The sequence below is a fragment of the Crocuta crocuta genome, unplaced genomic scaffold, assembly GCF_008692635.1.
Source record: "Crocuta crocuta isolate KB4526 unplaced genomic scaffold, BGI_CrCroc_1.0 scaffold207, whole genome shotgun sequence".
NCBI lineage: Eukaryota > Metazoa > Chordata > Mammalia > Carnivora > Hyaenidae > Crocuta > Crocuta crocuta.
Window position 1 is genome coordinate 2,516,633 of NW_027531996.1, and position 23,695 is coordinate 2,540,327.

At 50.6% G+C, this 23,695-nt stretch overlaps 1 protein-coding gene across 1 annotated transcript in view; it reads left to right on the top strand.

The window, feature by feature from the left end:
* Positions 1-23,695, top strand: part of MAPKAPK2 (MAPK activated protein kinase 2) — a 73,820-nt gene that overhangs the window by 27,917 nt on the left and 22,208 nt on the right. The window contains exons 3-4 of the mRNA XM_077775157.1: positions 525-602; positions 1,178-1,367. Coding sequence (XP_077631283.1) covers positions 525-602; positions 1,178-1,367 — 268 coding nt within the window. The remainder of the gene's footprint in view (positions 1-524; positions 603-1,177; positions 1,368-23,695) is intronic.

Consider the following 23,695-nt stretch of genomic DNA (forward strand, 5'->3'; position numbering starts at 1 on the left):
GGGAGAAATAGTGCGCCGGAGAGTGGGGGAGGGGCAGAGAGAGAGAGGGAACCCCAAGCAGGATTCAGGCTCTCAGCCCAGGAGGTTTGATCTCACCAACTGGGAGTGAGATCATGACCTGAGGCAAAATCAAGAGTTGGGTGTTTAACACACGAGCCACCCAGGCGTACCCCAAGCCCCACTTTTACTTTTGCATTATCAGTAATCAAGCTGAGGTTTGGGTTCACCTATCTGGTCCCTTTGCCTTATTTCTCAACTGCTCTTAGTCAGAACTGGGAGGAGGTTATCAGGGAAGTATTAGATGATCATCCCCCACACCCATCAGAATGGGTATCCAGGCCGTCTAGCAGCTTACAGTTAGGGCCTCCCCAGTCGTCTCCCCCCTGACCCGGGCTGCTCTGAGCCCAGCTAGATCCTTGGTATCTTCCTCAGAGATACGGGGCGAAACTGGACTAGAACTCGGCTTCTTAAAAATACCCACTTCTCCTAATGGCGTAACCCAGGGACTAACTTTTCCACGCTAGGAATCAGAACCTGGTCTCCAGACCGTCCCTTTTTGTTTCACGGTCTTCGCGAATTCGCTCCCACAGCGCCGCAGAAAGGTACTGCTCTCCCTCCCACTGAGAGAGGTGCGACGGCTGGCTCAGGGTCACACAGGAAGTCTGAAGGTCAGTCTTTCCTTTTCCCACTCGGTTTCCTTTCATAGCTAATTTACATGAGAAAAAGTTCAAAGTTGTAATTGCTACATGGTTCGTAATTACACAATGACTAAATCTTTAACGGACAAATTTGTGAGGAAAGAAATGCAGAACTCTGAGGAAAATGGTCCAGCTAAGCCCATGTTTAATATTTGCCTCACACCTATTTCCAGGAGGAAGGGCCTCTGTAATTGGAATTCATGCTCGCCCCGAGGTCGCACGCCGCTTACGCTTACCTCCTTCAAAATACACCCCTTCTTCCAATTGGCTGCTGCTGTCTGAAAGAGCCAGACGATTGGAGAAAAGTGAACTTTCTATCTGAATTATGCGCCTGCTCATACGCCTCCCACTTCTCTTCGCTTGCCCCTGATCAACTACGAACTAGGGTTTCTCGGCCCCCACTCCCCTTTGGCCACCGCGGCCCCGACCATCCACACTCCCCATCCACACTCGGGAAGTTTCGCGTCCTCCCCTTTAAGGCCAGCTCCACCCCCCACCCCCCGCNCCCCACAGCAGTTTCCCCAGTTCCACGTCAAGTCGAGCCTGCAGATCAAGAAGAACGCCATCATCGACGACTACAAGGTCACCACCCAGGTCCTCGGACTGGGTATCAACGGGAAAGTTTTGCAGATCCTCAACAAGAGGACCCAGGAGAAATTCGCCCTGAAAGTAGGTTCGGGGGCCGGGGGAGGGCAGCGCGGGCACGTGGCCCTCTNTGAGCGGGATCCAGCCGAGTCGCAACGGTTGGCCTCGGGACCACTTCTGCTAATTTCACCCTGGCTCAAGGAAGTGATTTTCGAGGGTTGTGGTTCCCCATCCTCTCCTCCCTCCTCTCTGTCTTTCTGCGGGCACAAAAGGCCCATTACTCATTGAGCTGGTTGGTCGGTTAGTTTGGAGAAGTCGGATCTCAGAGGTTTATTTAGCCTCGCTCCTTATTTGGGAGCCGGAATGTGTGATTTCACTTCCCTGGGCCTCCCGAGCGCGGCCATGCCGCCTTGGGGCGCGCCGGCCCGGGAGGTGCCAGCCTGGAGATTCCGCGGGGACACCGCCCCCTGGGCGCGGGGGAGGGACTGTTTTGATCCGAGAGCAGGCCCCCTCCTACCTTCAGTGTCTGTGAGGCTCCAGATGGGAGGCCAGCAGGCTCCGGCGCGATGTCTGCTGTTTCCATAGCTCCATTGATCATTGTGAACCGAGTCTGTAAACCACGGCTTGGCCGGGTGCTGATTCCGCAAATCAGAGATGGCCACTTGAGCCCTGGACGTGGGCGATTGGTGGACAGTAGGAGGGAGCGTTTTCCTTGAGCTGGGGAAACCCAACCTCTTTTTTTTTTTAAGGGAGGTGTGGTGGTTGTGGGGCTTGGGCAGCGAGGACTTAAGTGAGAATACCTAGTTCAGAAGATAAACAGGACAGACTTGGAGGCCTGATGAGGTGGGTGGGTCCCCCCTGCAGTGTGAGCCGGTGTTGAGGGTCACTTAAAAAGGTTTTCCCCTCGACAGGTTTCAGATCAAACCACAGCCCCGAAGGTGACACATTACGCCTGTTTCCCCTGGGGTGTCTAAATGATTGGAGGAGGAGAAAAATACTTCCTGTGTTATATTTTTCTCTTCCCCCTCACGCCTCCCGCCTCAGCTAGCTATATGTCAGCTGTTAATAGAAAACTCGGATAGGTGTGAGTTGTTGGAACTGCTAGACTATATAATTTAATGTGATAAAAGGCTGGCACTTTGCAGTGACGTGTCCAATTTCCAGATTTTCAGGCCTCTGAAATTATTTTCCTGCTGCTTGCATCCTCTTAGGGGAGAGCTTTTAGCTAGCCCCAACACTGTCAGATTTCTTTGGTTTCTACTCTAAGCTGTTGCTGTGGGCTTTTGGCCACTGTGCCTTAGACCACTTTTCCTGTACAACTAATGGGGACAGGGAGAAGGGGCGGTGGATTCACTGTGTGTCTGACCTTGGGGAATGGAGTCTAGCGAATACTGTTTGACCACAGTTCACTTGTACAGGTGAGGAAGTGACAGACATCCTTTCTGGGAGAGTTTTCTATCCCTCCAAGAGGCCATCTGCCCTCACCTATCAGCAGTTTGGGGACGAAGGCTGCTCGTCATTCCCTTGGATAGTTGGAATATTGTATAAAGACTTGAGAACAAAAGTTCTCAACCTCTTTTTATTCTCTTTAATGACACATAAAACTACACTCTAAAATGTTTTAGGGTGGCATTTCAGAGTTCTGTTATTGTAATTAATAGAAGAGAGATTCGGATATATCCCCCATTTAGTTTTGAAAGGAAAAATCCAGCAGCATTTTAAATAACACTCATAATTTATCCCTCTTGGGTTGGAAGTGGGGGCAGATTGAAGTCAGTCTGTTTTGACAGGCTGTCTGCTCCCAGATCTCATAAGTTGGCTCAACTGTTAAACTGCAGATTCCCACACATCTTTGTGTAAAAACTTAATAATAGAGGAAGAAAGAAGGTATGAGACATTCAGAGACTGACAGTGTCAACAGCACTTCTGTGTCCAAATATTGGCTAAGACATAATTACAGCTTATAGGGGGAATCTGGTCCAATGAATCCTGTTAGAGACACACACCAAAGAGATTTCTAGATCTTGAATCTTGGTGAAATTAACCTTCGGTGCTGAGTGGTGAAGTGATTTTCAAAACCAGGAGTGGTTTGACTATAAAGCAAGGGGAGGTAGGTGCTGTGGGTGAGGACCGATTGCCCCATCAGTAGGTGCCTGAGGAAAAAGGGATCAGACCTCCGCTCTCCACAGAGTGTTAGGCCATTCCTCCACACAGTGCCAGGAGTTGTGGGGCTGGAGCAGGGCCTCGGGTGGGGGTTCTGATGAACTCTGCTGTTTCTCTGCTCTGGAAATTAATGAGAGGAGGCGGATGCCCAGGTGCCCTCCTCCGTCTGTGGTCTGGTGACCTCTTAACCCTCTTAAGTGAAATCAGTGCTTCACCAAAAAAAAAAAAAAAAAGTCTCAATTCACCCCGCTGCTTCTCTCCCTCCATCTCTGAGAGCTAACATCTCGGTGCTTTTAGTGCGTGCCATGACCTTACCTCACCATCTCTCCTGACTGCTGTTGCTAAGTTCTGAGTCATACCCATACTTCGTCAGAGTCGGAAGGGACTTCAGAGGTCATCTCATCTAACCCCCTCATTGTGCAGATTTGAGAAAACCAAGGCCCAGAGCAAGGACTTGCTTGAGGTAGCATAGCCATGCACTTGGCAGAGGCAGGATTAGAACCCAGGATGCCTCACGCCCTGTCTCAGGCCTCTTCCTACTTTGGAACTGCAGCAACGTCAGTAGGCTCAGACCTGGGGTTGGCTGCTGCTCCAGCCTAGGGAGCTACTCTCTTACCCCCTTGACTCTTGGCCAGGGGGTGCTGGATAGGAATGTATTGCCTCCCCCTCAATAACTCCCAAAGATGGGGGGGGGCAGCTTATATACCAACTCAGCAGCTCCATGAGTTTTAAATATGGTAACAAGCTTCTCAAAAATAATTTTTTATGCCACCTCGTCCCTTTTTAGGGAGTGTTTGATATAAATCTAACTTATTATTTTTTGTAGAAGAACATGGGAGTTCTATTAACTATTTCTTTGATAAGGACACCTAGTCTCAATCAGCTTGTGTAATCCACTTGTATGCCTCGTGGGGCTCCTCAGCTGCTTCCTGCTTCACCGTGTCATGGTGACTCTTGGGTATTAGCTGAACAAATTTAATTAGATCTGGCACTGTTGCCCCCTCTGCTGTGTGACTCTGATTAGGTGAAGCACATTATTGCCTTACAAAATAACAGCATGTTATCGTACCTTATCTCTGTTTATCTTTCCATTGCGTGGATTAGAGAAAACAAGGTCCTGTGATGTCTTCTCCTTTCCTTTCTCCAATGGTCCTCCTTCCTCAGGTCACTTCGTGTCACTGCGGTGTGGCTTCCTTTGTTGTTCTGAAGGCGAGATCATCAGAACCGCTTATGGTTGGTGTGAACACTGTTAGAGGAAAACACGGGAGCTCCTGCAGTCCCAAAGTACAGGCAGCACACCTCATGCCGTGTCCCTCCTGGGGAACAAGATAGGTAGCATAGCTGCGTGAGGAGCAGTGTCCCAAGATGGGGTTTGCTGGATGGAATCACACAGTGAGAAAAGTTTCATTGGCTAATAAATCAGCCTCTTTTATATCCACTGAGACTACAGGTAGTTAACGGTTTGCTGAGCATTCTATTGTATGCTTACTTGCGTAGGGGAGACAGACCTACAAAGTGCTATCAAATTTAGGGGGTCAAGAAGCCGATTTGGAGAAGGTAAAATTAACAAACTTGGCTTGTACTGTCCAATATGGCTGCCAGTACCCATGCATGGCTATTTAAGTTAAAATTAATTAAGCTAAATCAAATTAAAAATCAGTTGCTAGCTACATTTCAAATATTCAGTAGCTACACTGGCTAATGGCACTGAATAGAATAGTGCAGAAGAATATATTCATCCTTGTAGAAGGTTCTACTAGGCTTTGCTGGTCTAGAGGTTAAATCATGTGATTGGGAATAGAAGAGCTTTAGAAGGGAAATCTGTGTGGACCCAAGGAGCCATGATTGGCTCATTGCTGGGCCTCTGAAGTATGAGTAGATCTGTCGGAGGAGAGGTGACCCTGGCTCTGAGGGGAGAATGGAAGATGAGGTTGGCAAGGAGCATGTAGGGCTAGTGGCTCAGAATTGAACCTGACCTAGCTTTGTATTAAAAGCAAGTTTTAAAGTATCTGAGGGACATGAAGTAAATGAACAGGCTAACGTAAAGAAGGGTGACAGATCACTGAGGTTTGGGTTAGGAGGTTCTAGTTTCTGGTGTCAGAGAGCCCCTCTCTCTCTTGGGGCCGTGGCCCCTGTTCACTGCACTGGGCTCTTGGCATTCAGTGAGAAGGGATCAAAGTTGGGTTGGCTCATGGTCCTTTTTCCCTTGTGAATTCTGGGCTTTGATGGAGTTGAAAATAATCTCCAGCTAAGATCTGGGGTCAGTAGCTGACGGAAGTGGGGAGAAACGCAGCCCAGGCCTTGAGACCAGATATCAGTGGGCGCCTGGGAAATGAAGGGGCTCCTTTTCAGGAGGACGGAGGTATTGGTTCCCATGATTAAGATGTTTTGACTGCTTGGGCCCAGAGGAGTTGGCCCATCATCCATTGACAATTCCCTTTAACCAGGTGCAGGGGCTCAGGGAGAGGCCTGGAGCAGCCAGGTTTCAGGACTGCAGACTTATTCTCTGGCCACATCCTGGGGTTGGCGGAATGGCCAAGGCTCCGGTCACCCGCAAATCCCAGGGATCTTTGGCGGCCTTGCCGGGAGGAATGTCAGCCACAGGTGGGGAAGGACAGGGCACTGGCGTCTGCATTTGAGTCCCTTCCACGATTCCCAAGAGGCTCTTGCATGCTACGTCAGGACTCTCCCTTCTGGTTTGAGGTCCTCTCTTCTGCTGCAGGCCCTTCTGAGGGTCATTTGAGGTCTCTTTTCTCCTCTCTTCCCCGTTCTGCACCAGTACTTCGGTGTCCAGGAGGGAGGTGGGCAGGCAGGGCAGGGTTGGTGTCTGCTGTGTTCAAGGGGCTGCAGGTGCTCTCCGTGATGACTTAAGGTCCAGTGGTACAGAGACCCACACATCACGGCCCCTTAGTGCTGACGTATTCCCCGTCATCTTTCTCGACTCCTTCCATCCCACCGGCACGGGAGGCGAGGCCCGTCAGGAGGGCATCAGCGGTGTGTCCAAGGCTTTACCTGGCATCAGCATCAGGGACACCGTTCCCTGGGACCCCCTCTTAGGGTTTCTTTGGTTTTTTGGTAGCTAGATATAGTAGTGCTGGGAGTGTAGACCTGGCAGTAAAACTGAGCTCTAGGCACTAGATTCTTCCTACATCGGTCATCTTATAAATGGGGACATTGGTAAGGAAAAGGGACCATGCCAGGTATATGACCCACATCAGATCTTTGTATCTTTTCTGGTCTTTAGAGGAATACTGATATTTTGTATTTTAAGATGTACACAGTTACAAATTTTTAGAGATGAGCCTGTTACAGTTGGTTACATGTTAGATGAGAAAGCAAAAAATGGGGTCCAGTCTATGTGCCCTGCTCACTAAGCCTGTGACCCGGACTGGGTCAGTTAAATATTCCAGGTTTTGGTGCATGTGGCAGAGGTCAGGCCACCACTTGCTCCTGAGCACTGGCATGGGGGGTGGGGGCTGTAGAAGGCTGGGCCAGAGGCAAGAGGCAACAAGCTGGCCAGATGGCTTGCTGACCAGCCCCATGTCTGACCATCAGCAGCATCTGGGCCAGAACGGATGCCCTTTGTGTAGGCTTGATGCTGGGCTCCAGGGTAGCCCGTGCCCAGTTAATTAACAGTCCTCCCTGACCGAGCATCATTTCTCTTGTGTGAAGACCTGGAAAGTGTTCCACCTAGCGCCTCGGCAGGGAGGATGGACCAAATAACTCAGTGGGGTGTGGATCTGTTCTTACCTTGAAGTCAGAAGAATCTTAGTGTAGCAGTGTCTCAAGGTGGAGATGAGGAATTCTTTATGTTCCCCATCTACAACTTCTGTCCCAGTTGAGGTATGGGGCCAGGCGTGGCCACTGTGATTGGAGTGCGGGATGTGCCCTGCACAGGGGCACCCAGCTGAGGGAGGGAGTAAGGGCTGCAGTGTAACCTACTGTCCGCTAGTGAGGCTTTGCATTGGCTTGTGGCCGGATCCATCCAAATGGGTGCCTTCTAATTCACCCAAAGATATGGTGTGGGCTGGGGACTGATTCCTAAAGCTGACGAGGAAATTAGGATTTACATCCAGGTGCCACTCAGCAGCCCCCTGGGGCTGGGTAAGACTGGGTATCTGAAGTCTAAAGAAGCAGGGGGAGAGAGGGATGCCTGGTGATGTCTGTTCTCTTTCTTTTTTTTCCTGCTCACTAGATGCTAAAACAGTGGTTTCAGCCCTGGAGCTTTGGACCATGGAGTCCTGTGCCCCAGGCCATCATCAGTTGGTGGAGGAAAAAGAGACACAGTGGAAAGGGGGAGGAGTCTCTGGCAGTACACTTGTGGGGGGTCTTTATTCTCTGATCCAGTAAACATCTCTGTGTGCTAGCTGGCAGGTGGGAGTGGCTGGGACATGGCCCCAAGGTCAACCCCCATCAGTAACTCATGTTCCCTCCAAGACTGGCCAAGCTGTGTGTTTATTCTGCTAGGAACATGAGCTGTTCTAAAGGGTCATATGAAAGGGCATCTTACTCTTGAGGGACATTTCCAGGCATCTCCCTGGCCAGTGTCCATCCAGCACTCATCTGGAAGGTGAGGAGTGGTGACTGAAGGGGGAAGCTATGTGGCTACCATTCGAAGCCTTTTCTGTCTCAGACAAGTTGAGGGTGACAAAGGGAGCTGTATTGCTGATGCCTTCCCTCTGCTTGGCTTATCTCCATGGATTCTTCTTTTGAACCCAAAGCAAAGGCGAAGGGGACCTACTGACAAGTCCCTGCAGGCGCCTCCACCTTCATGCTCTTATGGGGCACCCTGCCCCCAACCCTTCTGTGGCAGATGACTAAGTCAATCACTTTACTGCCATTGTGACCATCCATATTGTCACTAGGCTCCCAGCCCACACTGGACATTTGCAACCTGGCCTCCCGCCCAGGGCCTCGACCTGTTACTCAGCCCCTCTGTCCCAACAGCTAAAAATAAACCTGCCACGGCTGCAGNCTGCCACACTGCTGAGCTGACCCTCTTTTCACTTCTGATCTCCTCATTTGCCCTCTTCTCTTGTATCCTGAGCTTGAGAGGTGGTTGGGGGCAACTCATGTTTCCAAGCACTGGGAGTGAGATATGACACCCAAAGCATCACCAGGCTCAGCTCACCCCTGGTGCCCAGAAGCATGAGTTGCCCCCCAGCCACCTCCCAAGCTCAGGCCACAGGAGAAGGGGCAGTGCATACAAAGGCTCTGTGGAGCCGCCTTGCTGCTTCCCCACAAGCCGAAGGGTTGGGGGGAGGCTGCATAAGTTCCCAGAGTCACTGAGACTTTCCTGGGTGCTTGTCTCCCACTCTGGCTTCCTCCAGGCTGCACCGGCAAGCCATCCTCCCAGCCGGAAGGGACACGCAGAGCCCAGCAGGAGAGCACTGCCTGAGGCTGCCCCAGGCCCTCACCCCGACTGCCCTGTGACTGAGCACGCTCCCTGCCCTGGGACTCCTGCCCTGCTGCTGAGCTATACTCTCCACCCCTGCAGCATGGGGCTTCAGGTTACCGTGTTCACAAGAGTGACTTCATCCTGCTGGCTTCCAAGGGTAACTGGGCCCTGGCTCTCGGGACCTCCTTCCCTCCTTCCGGAGTCAGGCCATGGCCCCTCTGGCCCTCCCAGCTTCGCCACCTGCAGGATGTCACAGAGAGCATGGGTCTCTTTGCTCTGAGGACTCTGACTGAGGACAGGGAAAGTGCTGACTGGTGTCCACTGAGGTCCACTGAGGTGGCCTCTTCCCCTACTGCCTAGGGATCCTGGACACCTATAGGACAACGTGAGGAAAGGGGCTCAGGTGCCTGGGGTACCTGCTTAACTAATGGATACTGGGCAGGCTATTTCTTTTAGCTTGACTTCGGCATTCTCTTCTTACTGATTTTTCTAATCCTTGGACAGGTGTTGATACTGACCATGCACAGAAGGATTCTGTGTCCTTTTCCTGGGATTGGGGTTTGTTTGGGAGAAGGTGTATTGGGGGAAGAGTAATAGAAGCTGAGGTAGGTCTCGGGGGGCCCTCTGGCTTCAGCTAGAGTTACACACTGGACTGTGTCTCCATGGACTGCTTCCTCCTGTCTGAACCTGCGGGGCCCCATTTCCTCTGCAGGGAGAGATTTATCTGCCAAGGCCCATTGGCTTCTGGAGGGAGGAGTTGGGTGTAAATTGCTAACAGTTTATTTTTAACTCTGACAGAAGGAGCCCCTGTCCTTGGAGTAACCATACCCTCCCTCTTCTCTGTCCCAGGCTGCCTTCTCTGGCTTCTATAATTCTTAGAGGAAGGCTCGTAGATTCTAAAGGCCGGGCCTCACAGGAACCAGGGAAGGGGAGCCTCTCTGAGTGAGGAGTCTGCAGGTTGCCCGACAGGCCTGACTTCCGTAGAGCACGGAGCACGGAGCACTGTCGGGGCAGGGGAGTAGAGGGGGAGCCCTGGGCATTGGAGTGTGGAACGCACAGCATCCTAGGAATGCAGGTAGACTGGTGCGGAGGCCACAGGGGCCTTGGGACTTGGAGGATCCTGTCTGCTCCGCTGTGCTGGGAGGGTGGCAGGGGCCACCTTGCGCCCTTCGCGGTGCCTCTGTGTTTCCAGGCACCCAGATGTCTGAAAGGCAGGAGGCCACGGGGACAGAATGAGTGTATGTGGTAGCCTGCTGTGTAAACGCTCATGTTTACAGAAACCCGGAAGCTTTGTTATTCCCTCTGACTGCCGGGCTCCCAGGCAGCACGTCCTTTCCACTGGAGCTCGTGTGGGATTCTCAGGGGTTTCCTACCTTCGTGTCCCCCTCCCCTTGGCAGGGCACTAGTCCGCTGTGCTCCTAGGGAAGAGGAAGAGGGGTGCGAGCGCCCCTTCACCTGTGTCTTGACCCTTCTGGTTTCATGGACTTGTTTTGGGTACCTTGCCTTAGATTTTTAAAAAGAACATAAAATTGAGTTTGAGGTATATATTTAGAGAGAGAAGGGATGGAGAGTAGGGGAGTAGGGAGGGGGGCAGAGGAAACACTGAGCTGACTCTGAGAACCTCAGGCGGGAAACAAAGGTCTTGCCCCTTCAGTCCCTTGGAGCACATGGGGCATTATTTTGCCTAAAGCCCAGCCCTGGTTGAGTAGCTTCGCAGCTTAAACCCTTCAGGGGGTTCTCTTTTCTGAATGACTGCTATGGTTCAGCTTAGGGGCTTACATTTGCTGTTTCCTTAATAGGACACCCCCCCCGCCCCCGCTGTCACCTTTGCCTGTGGTATGTGTGCCATATGTTCATCTGTATCTTCTTTGCCTCCCTGCCCCACCCCTGTCTGTATCTACCTACTCCACCCTGTACAAATGCTGCCACACTCATGAAAGTCTTCACATCAGAAGTGGGTCTCACCCACCCTTCCCTGTTCTTCCCTTCTATTTCAGTTGAAGATTGTTTCTCCATATTCAGGGGGCTTCTCTAGAGATTGGATTGTTAAGTCCCCAAAGACTCACATCTTCATTCTTTTTATATTCTCTTATTTCCACGTGACTCTATGCCCTCATTTAGAAAAACTTCATGGAGTATTTTGGCATCACGCATTATACCTAGCTGCCTAATAAAGGTGCAATAACCAAATAATAGTGGACTCTATCTGCACAAATATAAGGTACGAATAGTGATCCTCAGGGTGGAAGGGGATGGCCCCGGGTGTGGAACAGTATTGGGCTGGGCTCTCTGAGATGGAGCCAAGGGTGTAGTGAAGCCCCCCGGGTGTCTGTCCCTGTTCCCCTTCCTGTCTGCCAAAAAGCCATCCATAGCAGAACAGCCTTCTGGGCATTTCTTCCCTCCACACATTTGGATCTGCTGACTCAAGCTGGCACCTTCTGTTTCTGCTAACGGATTTCTCGTTCTTGTAAGGGCCCTGACCACAGTTTCCCATTGATGCCTCGTGTCTTTCTCCTCCCCACTCCAGAGCCCCTCCTTTTCCTGTTCCACTATGGAGATGACCCTTCTGCCTCTCAGAGAATTTTTACCGGGGGAGGGACAGATGTGGAACTAGCCAGCTCTCCTCCAGCTCTTGGCATCTTCTAGTTAGCTCCAGACAAAGCAAAGACACGCAGATGTAGTCCAAGGTGATCTTACTGCTGGCCTCGTTCCTATGTGAGGCAAGAACACCCGTGTTGAATACCAGGCTGCCAGGTCTGAGGTCAGAGGTTTAGAACCCCGTGGGGCCATTTGACTCCATGCCGCAGAGCCGTAGGAGACACAGAAGGGGACTGGTATCTGGCTTGTGGTCCTCAGCAGGTCTGAGAACCTGTCTGGGCCTCATTCATTTCCTTATTTGTGAATCAGAGGGCTCAGAGTTGATCTCAGAGGATGCCTGCATTGAATGAAGGGCTTTCTGTATTATTGCTCCTGTAACCCCGCTGCTGAGAATACAGCCCTATGCTGGAAGACATGGGGCAGCCCGTATTCCAGACAGCAGGGGCCATCTCACTTTCTGCAGGCCAGTGTTCTTTCACCCTTCTCTGGGCCGTAGTATTTCTATTCATTCAGCCACTCAACCAATGTTTATAAACATTTATTCCCCTCCATGCCTGCCTCCTGTCTTCCCTGCTGACTGGCCATCAGGAGGCCCAGATGGCGGGATTAGCCTCAAATGGAGACTAGTCAGGGTCATCCCCTTGGGTTTAGACCCCTTTAATACCTCTGCTATATGAGATGAGAAATATTTGGAACAATGAAGGCTGATTCTTTCTAGCAGCTTTGACTAGACTCCTGCCTTTCTAAGCAGGATTTGCCTTAGGGTGCCTTCTATCCCTCTGAGATCCAAAGCAACTTACTCGTCAAGAAAATTAATTAGCATGGCTGAGGATGACTTTGCAGCCTCCCTAAGGATAGATCTGAACAGCAGATCGACTTTGATACATGTAACAGTCTCCAGTCTTCTGCCCCATTCAGATCCCCATTGAAGGGTTAGCAACCCTGTGAAGGGTTTCCAGAGAATAACTAGTCTTTCTTGAGCAGATACTATGTGTCAAGCATTGTGTTAGGCGTCTTATATTCTTATTAATTTCCTACATTAATACTGCAAAGTAAAAGTACTTATAAAATACATTTTACAGAAGGGGAAACATGATCAGACATATTCAGAACAATGCATTCATTAGCAACCATTTGTTGAGTATCTACTAAGTGCTAAATATCGTGTTAGGCTCTGGGGATACATTAAGTGTACAAAACAGAAAGAAAGAAAAAAACAACCAACAACCAAATCTCACCTGTGTAGAGCTTAGATCCTAGCAAGAGGAGACAGACAAAACATATGTCAATTAAATGATACAGTTTGACAGTTTGACAAATAGTGATGGATACAGTGGCAAAAATGAAGGAGGGAGGAGGCCCTGGAATGCTAAGAATGTGTGTGGCCCAGGGAAGGGTTTACTGGGAAGGTGGTGTTGAGTGCACAGTGGAAATACTGGGATGGGAGGGGAGGAGGCAGGGGGCAGAAGGAGTAGCAGGCGCAAAGCCCTGAGGCTCCTTTGGCTTTTGCAATACTGCCTAATAGTTCCTCTGTGACTCCCTTATAATCTAGGACTCAATTGACCTAGCAATGTATGTTGTATCATCAAATATTTATGGAATGCTTATTTCGTGCAAATCGCCACAATGATCAGGTGCGGTCCTTACCTTTGGGAACTTAAGAGTTCAGAACAGGAGTGAACACCTGTGTGCATATAAAAGGAATGAATACTCCCCCCCCCACCCCGGACGGAAGGACACACGCGCGCGCGCGTGTACACACACACCAGTCTGGATTGTGCCCTTTCACACACATTCCCATTTGACAATCTCTGGCAAAGGCAGTACCTCTGACAGAGGCAGGCCAGGTGGCCTGATTTCGGGGTTTACACCGGAAGAAAGAGGTTCAGGGAGTTGATGGTGGGGACGCGGGTGGAGTCAGGGCAGTAGGGTAGCCACAGAGGGTACAGAGACAGGGGGTGGGCTCCTCAGGGTGGAAGGGCTCACTTTTGCCTGGCACGGGCAGAGGACACACCATGGAATCACATCTGTGACACACCCAGGGGAGGGTAGAGATGAAAGTTTGGCCAGTGAGAGGGAATCCGAGGGGTAACGGTGAAGCAGTACATTGGGTACTCCTGTCTTCTGTTTGGCTAAGTGGGAAAGAGATGACCTCCTCCCAGGGATCTGGTAATAGGAAATGCTTGGGTGTGGGTGTTGCTCGCTGACCAGGGAACTAGGGAGGAAAGGGGTAATAAAAAAGAGAGGGCCGGGCTGAACCTGGGGCTGAGCTTAGTTTTATCCTCCTTCGGGCCCGAACAGGACTTCTCTCTCGCTGTGAAGAATCACCTCCATCCTGTGTTCAGCCTCCCCGTGGAGGAACGGGCAGGCGGCATGCCGGGTTGGGGGGAGGCTCTCTGTCCCCCCAGCTCTGGCCATCCTTGCTTCCTGCCTCTCAGGAGCCCAGAAGTCAGGGCTCTGGATGGAGCCGACCGTTAGCACAGATGGGAAAGTGAAGCAAGATCTGGGGTTTTTTTCCTGAGCGCGCGAGTGATGAAGGAAGTTGCAACATCATTTTCTTTTCTTTCGTCTTTTTTTTTTTTTCTTTTTCTTGAAGGGGGAAAACCATCTTCCAGTAAACTTCACAAACAGTATCCAGTCTTTGATGGAGACCACTGCCCCACCCCCACAGTGTTTTTTGTATTTGATCTTTCTTCCATCTTTCCCCCCTGTTCCTCCCCTCTGGTGTTCCACTTCGCTGAGAGACCATGTCCCTGCATCAGGTTGGCTACCCAGAGGCTGGCTCGGTGGCCTCTCCTTGACAGTGGGAGCTGTTGAACTATGACAGGTGGTTCCTGATACCCCCTGGCCCCTCCTGCTGCCGCATCAGTCTGTGTGTTCCTTTGGTATTCCAGAAGGTTGAGGCCGCGTTTCTCAGCTCAGGTGACCACACTTTGTGGTAGATTCAGAGCATGTGTGTAGGCAGATGCTGGGCAATAAGAGCCTGAAATGTGGCAGACAGGAATCAAGGCTGGGAGACCACATGTGTTCATCTGGAGTCCTTGGTCAGGTTTGACTTTGGCCTCGGGACTGTACCTGGGCAGGGGGTCCAGTTATGTTCGAAAGTGTGCACATGATCTCTTTTGCCTGATGAAAAATTTTGAGATCTGGAAAAGTAGTGGATTTGGGGTTTGTTTTTGTTTTGTGAGATTCATTTTCTCTCTCTTGGATTTCTGTACCCCCAATACAGCCAGAAAGTTCCAGTGAGAGTCCAGCTTCAGTCAACCAAGGGGTGTTCTAGGTCCTCCCAGAGAATGAGGTCCGCCTGCTCTGAGGAAGCTGGGAGGTACCCCACTGTCTGGGCTGGGGCTGCTGCAGGGAAGGGCAAAGTCCTCAGGGGCGAGAGTTTGAGTGTGGGCTCTTTGTTCCCTGGACCTGTTGTCTTTGGTACAGCTGACACAGAGCTCCTCCTTTCCTGCTGTGTTCTTTGAATTTAACCTCTCTGTTGTCAGGTAGTTCACTTCAGGCTGGAAATGAGCTCTGAGAAGTGGTGGTCGAGGGCCCTGGATCCTACAGGGAAAACATAAGCCCCCTTTCACAGGAAGCTGCTCTGGCCACTAGAGTAGCCCCTAGTCATGTGTGCCTATTGAAACTGAATAAATAAAATTAGTAATTAGTTCCTCTGTAGCACTAGCCTCCTTTCAAGTGCTCGGCAGTCTCCTATAGCTAGAGGGCCACTGTATTGGGCAGCACAGATAGAGAACATTCTATCATCACAGAACATTCTCTTAGACAACGCTGGACCCTGAGGTAATCATTCTACACTGTGGTGAAGATTTATCAAGCTGGAAAGGGGATTTGTGGAAGAGCACAAGGAGAAGTTTGAAGGCCCAGGTGAGAGGGTAAAATGAAGGTAATCATTTAGAAGGGACTTTACATGGTATTTAGTTGAGGACTGTATCCCAGCAAATGGCCATCTAGCTCAGTGGCTCTCAGACTAAGTCAGTTGTCAGAATCACCTGTGGATAACATTTAAAAATAGAGATTCTTCAAAAGTAAATAAACATTTTTTTAAAAGTTAAAAAAAAAGTGGGGGCAGCACGTGGGTGGCTTGGTCAGTTGGGTGCCCGACTTTGGCGTAGGTCATGATCTCACAGTTCGTGGGTTCAAGCCCTGTGTCTGGTTTGCTGCTGTCAGTGTAGAGCCTGCTTTAGATGCTCTGTCCTTCTCTCTCTGGCCCCCATTGCATGTGCTCTCTCAAAAATAAATATTAAAACAGTAATAAAAATAAACATATTGGTTTTTTTAAAAAACCTTGCCATTAAAGAAATTTTTGCTGTTGTTAAAGTTCTGTGTTTTTTAAAAATTTTTTTTAATGTTTTGTTTATTTCTGAGAGAGAGAAACAGCATGAGCAGGGGAGGGTCAGAGAGAGAGAGAGAGAGAGGGAGATACAGAATCTGAAGCAGACTCCAGAGTCTGAGCTAGCCATCAGCACGGAGCCCAACGCGGGGCTCGAACCCACAAACTGTATGATCATGACCTGTGCTGAAATTGGACACTTAACTGACTGAGCCGCCCAGGCACCCCAGTTCTGTGTTTTTTGAGTTCAAAATTTGGTTCCTTGAATTTGTAATATTCTTTAGTGCGAGTCGCATTTTCTGGAGCCTCACAGAATGCATCAGTTCCATCTTCTGTACTCAGGCTAATGCAGATATTTGAACACAGCCTGTGACCCAGTGTCAGGGCACATTTTCAGAGTACTTAACCTTCCAAGGGCTCCGGAGAGATGCAAAGATGAGATGCCATTCCCAGGATCCTTCCGATTTTCAGGCCTTGCTGAGAGATTGAGGAAGGGTCCAAGTCTCAGGGAACCCTGTCAGTGGAGAGTCCCAGGGGCTGTCCAGCTGCTGTGGCCCATGTGTAGCCCCCACCCCTCTACACACTGCTCCACAGGAACGAGTCCCTGAGGCCCTGCATGGTTAACTCTGCGTCTTGAGGGCGCTGATCTGGTTTTCTTCAGAGGCACCAAGGGACTCAGCCATCCATCCCTGGTCAGATAGGACCACAAACATCCCTTCTGCTTAGGGACCTTCAGCAGCAGCACCCTCCCTGGCCCCCAGTGTAATGCGCATGCTGCTAACATGGTATTCAAACAAGTGGCTTTGACCTTCCCTCCCACTCCCACGCCTCACACACACTCACCCTTTCAGAGATGACTGCTTCCCACTCTGAGTGCATTCTTATGCTCCCAGATCTTCTGTTGGGCCTTCATCCTTTTATATCCTGGTAGAGTTATAGCTGGCCTTTGAGGCTCAGATTTTACCTCCCCCCCCCCACCCTAATTCCAGGGAGAAGAACTCCCCTGTGCTAGCGGTAGTTCACACTCGCAGTAGGTCTGTGGTGAATTTGAGTCACACTGACTCTGGTGTCCTTCCCGCTAGACTTTGAGCTCCTTGAGGATAAGGACTGTGTCTCATTTATCCAGAGTCCTCCGGTGCAAAGCACAGTGCCAGGTACCGAGCCGAGGTGTCATGTGTGCCCACAGAGGTGGGTCAGTCTCTTGCCCGTTTGTTTTTGGGATTCTGAGGAGTCCGCACGGGGAGCTGGAGCCCCTTCCCCAGTGCCAGCTTTCCCTCCGCGGTGGCCTCGGGCCCCAGCAGCTCTCTCCAGAAAAGTGCTGTTTAGCAGCTGATAATTAACAAGCGGGGCTTGGAGCCTTGGCTGCCTCAGAGGCACAACTGGTATTTAAACAATAAAGTTTCTAAAATCAAGAATTAAAGTGTCAGCTTCAGAAGCAGCGATATCCAAACAGAAGCCGCCCGGTTAAAATAAATGGAAGGATGAATGGAGCCAACGGGTCTCTCTAACCCTCTAGGGGCCTGGGGTGAGGGGCGGGAGGACTGGCTGGGGTGCTGTTCTCTCTAACCCTGCGGGGGTCCAGGGGTGGGGGTCCCTGGCTGGGGTGCTGGAAAGGGATGCTTCTGTCTCTGCTCTCTGGTGTGGGGCCCGGGGCTGCTTCTCTAGCCTCCGAGTGCACCTGTCAGCCTGCCCTTCCACTCCCGGTGTCCAGAGATTAGACTAATTTTGCCAGGTGGTCAAGAAGAGAAATTTGGAAAAATAGGGTAGGAATTGATAATAACCTGGGGGCTTTTTCTAAGATGATAAGAAGCACATTTTTGCATTTTGTGATAAATAGAGACTGTTCGGTACTGCCTCGAGGTGTCTCCTGTTGTTTTCTTCCGATGCTTCTAGAGTTGAGAGTTTGAGAGTTCAACCCTTCTAGGTCAGAACCGGAGCATGAGGAATTCCCCAGCCTCCTGCTGCTGCCCAGATACTAACCACAATCGCCCTCCCCGCGGTTCTAAGAAACATGCATACCAGGAACAGCCCGTGGCTTCGGAACAGGGGCAGCTGCTCGAGAGGCGGAGGCTTCCTCTGTGTGTGTGTGTGTGTGTGTGTGTACGCGCGCGCAGTTGGGGGGGATGTGAGTACCCTGCAACCTGTCACTGGGGCACCCGCCTCTGTGCCCAGCTGCAGAGGGCAGTGGGAGATGCGCGCGCATGATTGTGGGCAAAGCAGGGGTCCTACAGAAGGGTCTCTTCCATAAGTTCACCCCAGGTATGTGGCCAACATTAGGGTCTGCCCAACAGATATTTTTTTAGAGGCGGGTGAGTGGGGAGAGACGACTGTTGGATCCAAGAGACAATCTGAGATACACAGTTTGAGTATAAAAATACTGGGCTTTCTGGGAAACGTTGATGACTTATGTGCTGTCTGTCTCTCGTGTTACCTGTCCTTTGCTCTCTGTGGTATTGATGGCTGAGCTCACCCACACCACGTGTGACCCTTACGGCGGTGGCCTGTGGTTGTACGTTGAGTGCAGTGACCCAGTTACCTGTATGGACAAATGCAGAACAGTTGAGGTGGCTTAGGAGGAGACTTGGTGAGGGACTAAAACCCACTGTTCACCTGGGGGTTGAACCCTTGTTCCTGGTGACATAAACACAGATGATTCACAGCCACTGTTGCCTTGGGCGTGTGCGGAGATTCACGTGATGTTCTAATGGTCCTGGCAGAAACTTCCGCACTAGTTGAACGGAATGGTGAGGGTACCACAAGCATGTGTGTGTGCTCCTTCATCTGCTCACGCAGCCGTTCTCTGGAAGTTCATTGAAGGAAAACACGTAAGCAAAGTACTTTGGTATCCCAGGTGGTAGAGGAGCTATGGACCGGGGACTGGGCAAGTGTGGAGGAAAGAGCCACCCATTTCTCCAAGCACCGGACAGTCTTGGAATGTGCTGGTGGAGTGCCGATCCCGAGATGCTCTGTGATCAGATACACCTGGGAAACTCTGCAGTGCACATTAACATTTTCAAGGCTCTGAGAAGTTCTGTAGTAAAAGAATGTATTCGACTTTGTAAAACCTAGTGCTTCTGACATGTATAGCATCCCTGTTTTACTTATCACTTATTAATAATATCCTGATAGAATATTGAGAAATGGCTGTGCAGTCTCCCTGCTCTGGGAGAACTGTCCACTGATTCAAGAAAAATTCACCTGACTCTAGGGCAGCACAGGTTTGAGAGGTTTTAAAAAGGTGTGTGTGTGTGTGTGTGTGTGTGTGTGTGTGTGTGTGTGTACACATATGTGTGCGCATGCGTGTGTGCTGGGGGGTGTGGCAGAGAAGGGCCCCTGCCCGGCAGGTGGCTTCTATTGAAGTTGGCCCTGTCTGCATCCCTGCTGGCTTTGTGCTTCTGGAGAGGGCTTTTGTCCTGGCTTGAACATACTGAATAGCAGCTACATCTGTCATGCCTGGGAAGCGGCAGTTTGCAGCATGGGGGGTGAACAAGCAGTGAGCAGACACCCCAGCTTGAGGCCCAGGCTGCTGAGAGCCCCTCTGTATGGAAGGGAGGGGCTGGTGGTCCAGAGGCAGCTGCTCACTAAGCCTGGAAGTAGAGGGAAGCAAGATTTAGCTCCCTTATCACTGCGTTCTCCTTGTTGGATGGGGGAGAGACTGTGTTGAACTTGAGGTGGTAGCTGGGAAGAAGCAGGTGGGCAGGGTATTTTCTTCCCTTCACCAACCACAAGACACCTGGAGGGTGAACCAGGGTGGAAAGACACTCAGCTCTCCATTACCCTGGGGGGGGGGGGGGTCTGAGATGAAAAGCCATTTTGGTTTAAATGTAAGGAAGTATATGTAAACCAACTTGACAATAAACTATGAAAGAAAAAAATAAATAAATGTAAGGAAGATTCAGAATTGTGAAGTGGATTTAGTAAAGTTTGTGGTGTTTTAAAATTGGAGGGTCCTGGCCAGAATTGCTTTTAGGCTGTTGCTGACAGGACATGGGTATGAGTGANAAAAAGGTCTGGGAGGTCTTTCTGGATTCTCCCCCTGGAACAAACCCAGGTGCAGGGACTTGAGCCAGTGGCTGGCCTCAGTACCCCTCCTGCACAGCTTTGCCAGGACGCAAAGGATTTCTAAGGAAATTGGCAACTGGGAAAAAATGGGAATGTGCATAGGAATCAATTACTCTTCCTGGGGACCGTACATGTCCGATGTGGGTAGACCTCTGTGTAATTAAAGCAGGCTCAGGATTTCCCTGTTTGCACAGATGTCAGTAGTAATATTCTTTTATGCTGCTTTTCCTCTTTTGACCTTCCCAGTGGGGGAGGAGTTAGTTGGTCCTCAGGAACTAGGGTGAGGCGTCCCTTACCTCCCAGCTTGTCCAGCCTTCTCCTCTTCCCTCGGTTACAGCCACAGATGCCCCGAGTCATTCCGATGGAGGAGGAGCAAACCCAGTCCCTGCCCGGTCCTTGCCCCCATTAGAGAAAAGGCAGATGCTGTCCCTTTGTCCCCCCTGCACAGGAAGTCTGGGTGGGCCAGCCTTCAGTTTGGGAAACAGGAGTAATAGCTACTGCTGCCAACTGGGGTTGTGTTTGCAGACTCCCAGGCTCCAGAGTCTCCGGAGGGAGCAGCGGCTCTGACCCCCGTGGACTTGCTGTGGTCCCTGGGGAGGGAGCCTTTGCCAGGAACCTCTGAGCTCACTGGAGGTGGGTGTTGGGTAAGGGTGGTGGAGGACTGGGTAGCAGGAGAGGAGCAGGGGATGACTCCCTCCTTCCCCCATCAGCTGGGGATGCATCACCACTGCCGGGAATGCATTCAGGCCACTTCTAGACAAATTGGTCATTATGGAAATTCTTTCTTACCCCATGGTGGGGCTTTACGTGTTCAGAAGAATCTTTAGATGTTCTGGCCATGAGGACCCAAACCCTTTGCCTGCTATCCCCTCAAGGCTACAGGGTGGGACAGTGTCTGAGCCCCCATTCCTGTAATCTCTGCCTGCTCCCCCTTCTCGTGTGGGCCCACCTTCACCTGGGCAGATGTTGAGGTGGTAGCCTGGTGCGTGGTAGGCATGGAGTTGGGGGAGAGGATGGCACCGCATGCCTCGCTTTCCTCTTCCCCATAAGTCCTAGCCCTTCGGGCTCTCCACTTCCCGTCAGGGCCTCACTTGCATCTGTGGCACATCTGGACCTAGACAGGGTGTCCTATTGTCCTGTGTAATGAGGATCCCAGACTTCCCTTAGGTGATTTGCCACAGTTATTATTCCAGGGAGGAGCGGGATTTCCCCCACCCCCAAGCAGTCCTGAGACTTCCTCCAGGCTGTGGGCTCCCATTTCTGAGTCTTGACCTCTTAACAGTCTACTCTCCCATTCCTCCCCCACCCCCACCCCTCACCCCAAGGAGAAAGGCGGGAAGGAAGTCCTGCCAGAAGTTGTTTTTTGGTTTGTGAGGTAACGGTCTTTGGGTTGAGAAACACACCCTCCCCTTTAAGATCTGAGGCCAGAAGCACTGGGAAACCAGAGTGGGCAAAGCAGGGAAAGAGGGGGCTGGTTATCGGTACTGAAATCTGGGAGGGGCTCCCAGGGCCTCCTGTGCTTTTCCGGGCAATCTGCGTGGTCTACTCAGGGTCCTGGGCCGTAGCCCTGCCTCTGTCACTGACTAGCAGGGGAACCTCGGCAAATACCTCAAACCCTGTGCACCCTGGTTTCCATGTGCCTAAAATGAAGATCACCTTGACTCCATCTGGATTACAGATTCAAAGGTGACCTTATACACAGAAGCGCTCTGGAATATGTAAAAATTAAGCACATTTTGAGGTTATATTACCTATCTAGGAAGAATCATGTCAAAGAAACGGAACAGGAACAGGAATCATATCAAAGAATACAGAGTTAGAGAAACCTCAGACCTCACGTAGGCCACGTGTATGTTAGGTTTTACAGGAGAGGAGACAGTGAAAGTCACTTGTCTACAGGTAGGGACTCAGCAGGCAGCTGTAGAAGTGGGACTAGAACCAGGTCAGCCAGCTTTCGGCAACATCCTTCTATCGCTTGGCAAACTCTAGGATGTGTCCTTGGTAGAGAGCCAAGGAGTAGAGAAAACACAGAAAATCTGACCGTCTCGTGTGCAATCAGATTGAAAGTTTCCATGCCACCAGGACTGGGGGAGGGAGGATAATAGTCTGGGTAATCTTGAAAGTATTGAAATTGAACTTTGTGAAATATTCTTGAAGTTCTTTTCCTGTAGCAAATGTATCTCCTTATTTCTCTGGGACTTCCATAACGTTCTGTGTCCCAGAGACCTGCTGTGCGTTGGGGTGGCGGGGTGCCCCCGCTCCCTGATTTGGTGTTTGCCGTGACTGCCCTGCAAAGTGGGTAGTCCACATGCCGTGGGTTGAGAGCTAGTCCCTTTCTTTGGGGACACACTGATATGCTCGCACGCTCCTTGCCTTTTGCCTATAGGAGACTGGCTGCAGTGCACTGACGCTGCTGTGGTAGCGTTTGGCTCCTTTGGCTCCCGACTAGAAACGTGGTTTGCACAGATCGTAGACCATCAGAGCCGGAAAGCACCTTAAACATCTTCTAAACTAGTCCCCTGAGTTTCCAGGGGAACGTACCGAGGTCAGAGAGGGGCAAGGACCTGTCTGGGACCAGAGAGCCAGATAGCGGTGGAACTGGTCTCATGGGGACAAGGACTTACGACAGGAAAGGGTCTGAGCCCCAACCCCACATGTGTCCCATCTTAGCTATGATTGCCTGTCCCCAGGTCAGCCGAGCCTTTTGCAATTCTGCCCTTGAGAGGCCCCTGTCCTGGCCAGAACAGTTCCTCTTCTTTCCCTTGCTTTCCTCCCATGACCCCCCTTCAGCCACCTCTTTTTCCCCTGTGATTCCTACTGGCTGTTACTTCCTTCCCTCCTCCCCCACTTTTTATTAGGAAACACTTTAGATATGCAACAAACTTGAAAGAACAGTACAGTGAACGCCCATGTACCCAGCCACCTAGATTGTACTATTAACATTTCACTCCTCTTGCTTTCTCCTGGCTTTCACTGTCTTCCCATCCCTCCATCCATTTACCAGCCTTATTTCGGGGATGCGTTTCCTTAGTAAGTCACAGACATCAGTACACTTCCCCCTTAAACATTTCTGCACACATAGGCATTAGAGTTCAGTATTCATGCACTTATTTTTTTTTTGTTTTTTGGTGGTAAAGTTTATGTAACTGTGAAACGCTCAAATTTTAAATGTATCATTTGATGAGTTTCAGTAAACGGTTCCATCTGTGAATTCCAGACCTCTTTCAAGATATAGAACAAACATTGTTTTAAGTTTATTTGTTTTGAGAGAGAGAGGGAGGAGTGGGGAAGGTCAGAGAGAGGGAGAGAATGAGAATCCCAAGCAGGCTCTGTCCTGTCAGCGCAGAGGCCAACACAGGGCTTGATCCCATGAACTGTGAGAGATTGTGACCTGAGCCAAAACAAGAGTTGGACACTTAACTGACTGAGCCACCCATGCGCCCCAGAACATTTTTGTTACCTAAGTGAGTTCCCTCATGCTCCTTCACAATTCTGGTGTTTCTTCACCATAGGCTAGTTTTGCTTGCCTTGGGACATCATATGTATGGAATAATCAGCGTGAACTTTTTACTGTAAAGTTCATCCACATGGTCACCTGTGTGGGTAGTTTGTTCCTTTTTATAACTGAGTGGTGCTCTATTGTATGGCTAGCCTGTAATTTGCCTATCCATTTTTCTGCTGATGGACATTTGGAGTGTTTCCAGTTTTTGGCTATGACGAATAAAGCTCCCATGAACGTGCTTGCACAAGTCATTTTGTGGGCATAATGTTTTCATTTCTCTTGGGTCAATACCTAGGAGTGGAATGGCCAGGTCAAAGGAGGCTATTCCTTCTTGTTCTGCACTCTGCCCT